Below are 9,353 nucleotides of genomic sequence, written 5' to 3' on the forward strand. Positions count from 1 at the left end.
GGCATGAAAAATTCACCCACCATTTGCCAGCTTTATGTGGCCTGGGCGTTGCGGCCACTCTGTCATGCACATCCCGAATGGCTTATCTACCATTATATGGATGACATCCTTTTTGCTGCAGCAACTCTTAATCCTGAAACGGCCATTTCGGAAATTGCTTCTGTGCTGCAATCTGCAGGCCTCATCATAGCCCTGGATAAAATTCAACGACAGGCGCCTTATTTTTATCTGGGCATGCGCATTACTAATTCTATTGTGCGACCTCAGAAATTGACTCTTAATCTTACTGTTCGCAATTTGCATGATGTCCAACGTCTGGTCGGAGACTTACAGTGGGTCCGTGGACTTTGTGGCAGTTCTAATGAGGATCTTGCTCCCCTCCTTCAACTTCTCAAAGGAGGCCGCGATCCCGCAGAACCTCGCTCCTTGCAATCCCAACATGAAATTGCCTTTCGCACTATTGCCGATAAGATCACGCTTCGGTATTCTGGCCGTATTCTCCCAGGTTCACCTGTGTCCCTGGCGATACTCTCCAGAGATACCTCCCTGGAAGCGCTACTTTTTCAATGGCTTCCTGACCTACCTGATCCTCTCATCGGTCTCGAATGGATCTTCCAGTCTTCTCAATTTTCCAAGACAGTTACCACTCGATTGGAAGCCATTGCATCACTTATTGTGACCGCCCGCTCCCATACAGTTGCAATTACGGGAGCTGATCCTGATGTCATTTATGTGCCTTTTAATGCTTTGTTACTTTTTCACATTTTTGCTAATGATGTTTCTTTCGCTGTTGCCTTGTTATGTTATACTGGTCGTCTTACTAATCATTATCCCTCTCACCGCCTTTTATCAGTGACAATTCCCTTGGAAAAGGTGGTCATGCGACAATCCTCCCCTGTTCAGGGACTTACTGTGTTTACTGATGCCAGTGGCAAAATGGCCCGCGCCGGCCTTTTGTGGTACACTGCCGGTGCCTGGCATCATGAGATGGTAGTCGCTGAGGGATCTCTGCAAGTTCTGGAATTTCAAGCCATTATTCGTGCCTTTGTCAAGTGGCCCACCACCCCTCTTAATATTGTTAGTGATTCTCTTTATGCTGTGGGTGTAACGTGTCGCTTGGAACGTTCTCTTCTGAAACAAGTGCCTAACCCTGTACTGTGGCGGGCCATTTTGCGACTTTGGCATTTACTTGATGCCCGTTCCTGTCCCTATTTTATTACTCATATTCGCAGTCACTCTGGTATTGTTGATGGTCTTGCCCAGGGCAACGCCATTGTTGACCAATTGGTTGGTTCAGTTCATGTCCCTGACTCTTTTGCTCAGGCTCGTCTTTCGCATGAATTTTTCCACCAATCTGCTCGTGCCTTAGCCTGACAGTTTAAACTCCCTTTAACTGCTACTCGTGCCCTTGTGGCCTCTTGTCCTAGTTGTCAACAGCATGTTCTGCCCCCTTCTCTTGCCTCTGGTGTTAACCCTCGCGGTTTGTCCTCCTTACAGATTTGGCAAACTGAGATTACCCTTTTCTCTGAGTTTGGCTCCCTTAAGTATGTTCATGTTATGGTGGACACCTTTTCAGGATTTTTGTGGGCATCGGCGTTGGCCAGTACCGGTTCCCGGGATGTTATTAAACATTGGCAGGTTTGCTTTGCTGTTATGGGCATTCCCGCGTCCATAAAAACAGACAATGGTGCTGGATATATTTCTCGTCGTACAGCTCGCTTCCTCTCCTTATGGGGAATTTCTCATGTTACCGGTGTCCCTGGCAATTCCACCGGCCAAGCTATTGTGGAACGTTCTCATGCCTCCCTAAAGCTTCTTTTATTAAAACAAAAAGGGGGAGTTTCCCCCGATGCTGATCCATTGTCCCGTACACCCCATGCTCGCCTTTCAAAGGCTCTATATGTGCTTAATTGGTTACAGGTAGGAACCCATAATGTCTCACCAGTTATGCGACACATTGCTGGTGTTACGGGCCAAGATTGCCAATTGCCCCGTCCACAGGTCTGATGGTTTAATTATACAGATCAAAAGTGGCAAGGTCCTGTGGATTTATTAACATGGGGAAGGGGTTATGCTTGTGTTTCTACTACTACAGGTCCTAGATGGCTGCCCGCAAAGTGGGTTCGACCATGGCTCGTCCGCAGTAACCCGGAGCAACTACCGAGTGACTCGGAGGACGCAAACGAGGACGAAAACATTCCAGATCTTCGTCTTCTCTTTGTCTGAGATCAAGATGTTTTGGACAATTGGGCTATTATGTTTAATCTTAATACCTGCTGCAGCCGTGCCAGATTTAGAACAGCGCTTGCGCTGTAATATTTGGGTGCGACTGGCTAATGTGCTTAATCAATCTGAATTCTGTTTGACTGTTGCACCCGATATGCATGGTTTGGGAACATGCCTTGTACCTGTTTGCAAAGCACCTGGGGAAATACCTATAGCAAACACCTCCGGCCTGTGTAACCTGATCGATTGCCATGTGCCTGGTAAAGCGTTCAATAAATCAATGATACAATATACCTCGCTATTAGACTGGGGTACCGCCAGTTATTCTCTCCGCCCGGACGCTGTGCAACTTTATACCCCTTTTGTTGCCAATCATGCCAATAATACTTGCGCACGCATAGTAAATTGCTCCAATCACCGCCCAACGAAGGGCTGTTTATCTGCTGGGCCAGCGCGATGGAACTGTACAACCCTTTTAAATGTTACCAGTAATTATGGTCATATTCCCCTGCCTAGTGGGTGGTTTTTTACCTGTGGGAGTCGTACGTTTAATTACATTCCTGCCAATTTATCTACCACTCAGTGCTGCCTTAGTCGCCTGGTCCCTATAATGCCCTCAAAAACTACTTGATCGAACCACTCATTCACGAACTAGACGGCGTGCATCCCCTTTAACCCCTGCATGTAATGGAAATGTAACCTTGCTTAGCCAGGCTGAATATATTTCTTTAGCCGCTTCATTGGTGGGTCTTCCGGGTTTGGCAGTAGGATATGGAAATAATCTGGCCGAACTCGCCTGCCTGTTGGCAAAAACTATTAACACCAGATCTAGTGCTATAGGGTTATTGAACCAGGAACAGCAGGAATTAAGGCTCGCTGTCCTGGATAACAGAGCCGCTATTGATTTTCTGCTGTTGCAAGAACATTTAGGGTGTGAAGCTGTAAAGGAAATGTGCTGCTTTAATTTGACTGATAATAGTAATCGTATTCAACAGCAAATTGTTATGCTAAAGACTTATGCGCAAAGCATAAAGCACAATGATGACCCCCTGTGGGACTGGCTTGCAAGCTTTCGTTGGCCCAGTTGGCTTGTGTCGTTAGCTCACACACTTGTTATTGTTTTGCTGGGTGTGTTATTATTAATTCTTTTTATTCCTTGTATAATTCAATGTATTCAACGCAGCTTGCAGCGCCTTGTGGATTCTGCATTTAATAAAAAGGGGGGAATTGTGGGGAATTATCGTGTATTCTAGGCCGAGAATTGTGAAGTCAGTCTGGAAAAATACTGGGACCCTTGCTATAGTCATGTGACTGAATTCTAGTTACCCTTGCATAGTACAGTAAACAGGGCCTTTTATGGTGCCCACATGTCTGTTGCTTTGTGCATGCTGTGCGCGTGATAATTTGCTTTGGTCCAATTATATGGCTAGTATGTATGATGTTAGCATACGTGATTAATGCTTATGTAACCAGATTTGACTATATAAGGGAGTAGTAGAAAAAATAAAGAAGGAAGATTTTTTACTTGCTTGTAGCTGTGTTGTGTGTGAATTTTCTGTGCTCCACATGAGATACCACACCCCTCCTTTAAAACTTTGTTCCTAGTCACCATTACTTCAGCAACAAGAATGAGAAGCTGGGGGCAGTCATGGCCTACCCATCTTAAACCGCCTTTTTTTTTTAATAGGGATACCATTTTACTACACCCTTGTGCCTGTTTTCTCCCAAATGTCTCATCAGCATATCACATTAATCAAAAATTTTGCCTTCCTGTATTCTGCCCTTCCAGAAATGTAGCAACTTTGCATCCCACGATTTTACATTTGCCATATTGCAGTATCAGAATGGTTATTACCTGGTCTAGCGCTTCATGCCTGCAGAAATAATCACTTCTGTGTCTTTGTTTTAAGGAGACAGAGAGCGAAGCAGAAGATAACCTGGATGATTTAGAAAAACATCTGCGAGAGAAGGCACTGAGGTCGATGAGGAAGGCACAAGTGTCGCCACCATCTTAGGCTGAAACCTTTGATATAATGTACATTTTATTTGGTTTGTACTCAGAATTCAATTTCAAATTGCTAAAATGTGTTTGAGCTTTAGAATATAACATTCGTTGTAATAATTGCTAGGTTGAGGTTCACCATGTAAAAGGCATGGATTTACATTACAAAAAGCATCCACAGTGTACTAGTGACATTCTTTCATTGAAGTTGACATTATTTCATGTAGAGTGAAACTTTTTAGAAGCAGTAAGATGGGTCAGGGTTTTTAAAAATGACTGGCAACCTCAGTTTCTTTAAAATGTACCAAAACCTGTACAATTTTTTACAAAGTTCTCATTTTTTGTTTTACATTGCTACTAACCTTTGTGATTTATAAGCTTGCCCAGAAATGAAACCACTTCAATTGCAAGGGAAGTACATATGATATTTTAATGCCATAATTGCTCCATTGTTACCTGTCATTGCCACTAAAGTGAATCCAGAACAGAAATTTAGAATGGTACATAAATGAAAGCATGTCGTTTGCCAGGACACTGTGGGTTTATATTGATGTAATAAGTTGATTTGGAACACTGGAATTTCATTTGTATTTTTGTTTTTTTTTTAAAAAGGGCAGTTTCCTTATCAGCAGTCCCAGAGAAGTTCCACGCTTACATAAATTTTGTTTGTGAAAAGATGTTGTAGCCCCATTCATGATTCTTGTCTGGTTGCGGTTCTTCTTAATGGTATACAAAACTTTCAGAGATGATGTCTTTGAAAGCCTGAAGGACCTGAACTTTGGATATTGTCATGTTTTCACTGTTTTTCTGTTTTTTTAACTAAAGCTATATAAAGCTTGTGGATTAAACAAAATAAATTTCTAAATTTAAAGAGTTGTTGGCTATTATATGAGCACACTTGTTAAACCTTTTCTTCTTAAACGGGGTAAACAAATAACAGATGTTAAAAACTGATGTCTAAAATGCTGGATTATGCAAAATGAGATTTTTTTGGTTAAAAATGACTATCCCACTGGCAGAAATAGCCCTGACTTCCTTAATGCAATGGTGTTCCTGATGTGCTGTGCTAGCCTTGCGAAAATACCAGCCCAGGCATAAAATCTACCTGCTAGTTCTTTGCTTTGGAGATTGTTAATGGAAAGTCTTCGGTTGCTTGTCATAATTACTTACTGCAGCAAATAGAATTTTGCAAGGTGCTGCTGTATTGTATGGTTACAAAATGGAGATTTGGCGGAAACTTATTTCATTGCCTTAATTACCATTTGTATGGGAGCATTCAGTTAACCAAATACCCAGCTCAGGTAATTTGAACATATTGATGGGACATGTTTGCCTTCAACATAGTATATTTTGAGACTGAATAGATTGCAGGCAAAATTTTCACAAGTGCCTATTCCCATTTTTCAGAAGTAATTTAGGAACTAAAAAAAAGGAACAAAAATCCAGTGGGACTTAGACTAGGTGACTAAGATACTTTTGGAAATTTTGCTGTGCATCTTAAGTAGATGTTTTTCACAATTAGGTCTAAATATTTGATTAGACTGGAACGTAAGTAAAGAGGCTAATCAAGTCACTATTAAGATAAGTGCAGGATGTTCTGTATGCTGACTTGCATAATTGAATTCCTTTGTTAAGTGATCTCAGTTATAAGATACCTATCTCCTTTGTTTGACCCCAGGCTTATCTGACCTATAATTCACAACTCTGAATCCTCTTGCGTCTCCTCTAACCACTACTCTTTAATCCATGGATTTGTAATGGTGCAGCATTTTGTTCAACAAGTGATTACTTGAAATATCTTGGCCCTGCCATTTCTTACCACTATATATGAGACTTGACCACTCTGTATGTACTGAGTCTGACTGTAAATGGTGTGTGATTACGTGGGAGTCTTGTTGATTAATGCTACCTTTCTGGAAAGGCAGATCAGTTGGTTTATATAAGCTTCAGTTGCTGGAGTGATCAGAATTCATCACACAGAAATCTATTCCAAGTTATATCAAATTCTGATAGAATGAAAATGCACCCATTTTAGTAAACCTAGGGATGAAATGCAAGTCATTGGGAGTTAAATATTCTATTTAGCAGATCAGAGAACAGAAGGAAAGAGCAATATTCTGTGCTAAAAGATGTGGTGGTAGCAGGTATGTTGGGGGGATGGCTTGAAACATAAAGTAACTGGAAGGAAATCTTCAATCAATAAACCTTATTGGTAGGAGTATTTTAAGTTCTAGTCTTGAAGCCTTAGACATTACTCTAGTATGTTCTTACAGAGATCCAAGTTCTTGAGTTTGGCCACTACCATGTTTAGATCTTTATGTCCTGAAGCTAATTTGTTAGGTACTTTGCTTTTTGGGACAAGAACTGTCCTACCCTGCATTTGGAAAGTGTCTAGCACACTTTGGGTGCTGCTGTAATCAAAATAACCACACCAGTGTAGAGTTTTGTGTCCGAAGCCATTTTTAGCATAACACTTTTTGCACATTAAAACTTATTCTTAGCTCCACGTAGTTGTACACAAATCAGTCTAAGCAGAGGCCCAGAACTGGAGTATCGGGGCCGATATAGACTGTGATTGAGGGGGATGAGGACACTTGCACATCATCTGCCTGCAGTATGCTGCTCAGTCTCATTTCTTCACTTTCACAAACACCAAATTCACTCACATCTTGGATGTGGATTTTGTTACACTTCAGTAGAGCTTTTTACAAGACCGTTTCAGTGGGTCCATGGTAAACCTCCCTTTGATTTGAGTGAGGTCAACACTGAGCATACTTGGAAAATTCCAGGTTCTCATTTCTAGCAATATGTTTTCACTTCCTTGCTTCAAAGCCCCATGTCCTGGGAGACAATCAGCACATCAGTTCTGTAGTAGGTTCCCATGTTGCTGAATTCTGTAGTGCAGTGAAATGGTTTGAAAAACACTGACATTGAGATTTCATTGAATTTAAAATGCATCGCAACAATCAATGCCCGGTTGAAGTTAGCATCATATAGTTCATGCTGCTGCTGCAATTAGTGCACACGGGATTCAGCACTGACAATACGCCGTTGAGAGTTTAGAAGACTGGGTGAGTGAGCTGGAGGCTTTAGCAGCTACATAAAGGATGTGGGGATTTTGCACTGTGCCTGCACATTTATTCAGATTATCCTGTAGGTTGGCAAAGATGTACCAAATTCAGTGTAAAGGCTACATTTAGCTGCAAATCCACTTTTTAGTGATTATATTAATCAATGAGACCAAACCTTTAGGAAAATATAAAGTACAAATGCTAAACAAGATTAAAATGATTATTTAAACCATCAAAATAAATAACTTATTTAAATTACTCCACCCTTTCTCATGATTAATACTGTCTCATGCCTATACCTTGTTTCATCATGTGCAAGACCAGTGCCAGGAACTCTAGGGCCTTGACTACACTAGGAGCGGAGATTGATATAAGTTACTCAACTTCAGCTATGTGAATAACATACCAGAAGTCAGCGTACTTAGATCTATTTACTGCGGGGTCCACCCTACGCTGTGTCGACTGGAGTTGCTCGTTGACCCCCAGTAAGGGTAGACACGCCCATGGCCTCTTGCTTCAGGGTTTAAGCCAAACTCTTAACTTCTGGTGACTTTAAAAAGTTTCTTACACCTTCCTCTGTAACATCTGATGCTGGCCACTGTTGGAGACCAGATACTAAACTAGATGGGCCAGAGATTTGGTCCACCACGGTGTGGAAGTACAATTCCAATGTTCCTAGTGCTAATGCAAGCTCTGACCTATTCTTTCTCTGGGAGCAGGCAGTAGCCTTTGTACCTCCATTTATAGCTAAAAATGAGCTTGCCAGTACTTCATCAGGGTGTGAATGAAAATTATAAATCCATTTGAATATGGAAAGCACTGTTTAAGGGAGAAGTGCTGTGGTTTGTCACATAGCAAGTAGTACAACTGCAGGGAAGCTATTTTTCTCCATAATATTTAATTTAAAACCACCAACTGTGCAATGTGCTAGATGCGAAGTTTGCTGACGTGCTCTATAAATCAGGGCTATAGCCAAATAACAAATACACATCATGCAGAGCCACAGAGAACATATTGTGGGGGGGGAAATGTTTCTCCAGCTGGGAGTGTTGTACTTTTTCTTTATAATAGAACATAACTGGTTCCTGGGTGCAGATGGAATCATCTGGTTGACTAACCTGGCTGAGATGAAACTGGCATTACTGGGCGTGATCACTCAAGCCAAAAGATCATAGAATACTAGCAATGTAGGGCTGGAACAGACCTTGAGAGGTCATTTAGTCCACCCCTCTGTACTAAAGCAGGACCAAGTAAACCTAGTCCTGTCCTGACAGCTGTTTGTCCACCCAATGAAGGGAATTCCACATCCTCCCTTAAAAGCATATTCCAGTACTTAATTATCCTTTCTAGTTAGACATTTTTTTCCTAATATCTAATGTAACCCCCCCCCCCTTGTAGATTAATCTTACTATTTGTCCCACTGCCTGTGGCAGTGCAGAACAATTGATCACCATCCTCTTTCTAAGAGCACTTAATATATTTGAAGTCTCTTTTCAGGTCCTTTCTCGGTCATCTTCTCTCAAGAGTAAATATGCCCAGTTTTAACTTTTCCCGATAGGTCAGGTTTTCTAAACCTCTTTTCATTTTTGTTGCTCTCCTCTGGACTCTCTCCAGCTTGTCACATGTTTGTTAGTATGGTGCTGAGAATTGGACACGGTACTCCAGCTGAGGCCTCACCAGTGGCAAGTAGGATTGAAGAATTACACTCTATTACATGCAATAGCCCTGTTAATACACCCCAGAATGTTAGCCTTTTTTGCAACTGCATCACACTGTTGACTCTCCATTTGTGATCCACTCTAACCCCAAATCCTTTTCAGCTGTACTGCCACCTACCCAGTTATTCCCCCTTTTGTACTTGTGGATTTGATATTTTCCTTCCTAAGTGTAGTACTTTGCACGTGTCTGTTTTGAACTTCATCCTGTTGATTTCAGACCAATTTTCAATTCGTCAAGGTTTTTTTGAATTCTAATTTTATCCTCCAAAGTGCATATAACATCTTCCAGCTTCCTTCCATTAATTAGGCCAGTAAGGCTGTCAGAAATTAGATAGG

General features: G+C 41.6%; 1 protein-coding gene across 12 annotated transcripts in view; it reads left to right on the forward strand.

Annotated features, from left to right (window-relative positions):
• The window catches only part of SRRM1 (serine and arginine repetitive matrix 1), a 36,198-nt gene extending 31,099 nt beyond the window's left edge, over positions 1-5,099 (forward strand). For 7 of the 12 annotated variants that reach the window (XM_050932214.1, XM_050932215.1, XM_050932217.1 and 4 more), the window contains one exon: positions 2,096-3,754. In XM_050932214.1, the coding sequence (XP_050788171.1) occupies positions 2,096-2,857 (762 nt within the window). In that variant the 3' untranslated portion in view covers positions 2,858-3,754. Of the gene's footprint in view, positions 1-2,095; positions 3,755-4,136 lie in introns of those variants that run through there. The other 5 variants (XM_050932221.1, XM_050932224.1, XM_050932225.1 and 2 more) reach the window with 3 other exon arrangements.
• The last annotated feature ends 4,254 nt before the right edge of the window (positions 5,100-9,353 follow it).

The sequence above is a fragment of the Gopherus flavomarginatus genome, chromosome 22 (assembly GCF_025201925.1).
Source record: "Gopherus flavomarginatus isolate rGopFla2 chromosome 22, rGopFla2.mat.asm, whole genome shotgun sequence".
NCBI classification, from domain to species: Eukaryota; Metazoa; Chordata; order Testudines; family Testudinidae; genus Gopherus; species Gopherus flavomarginatus.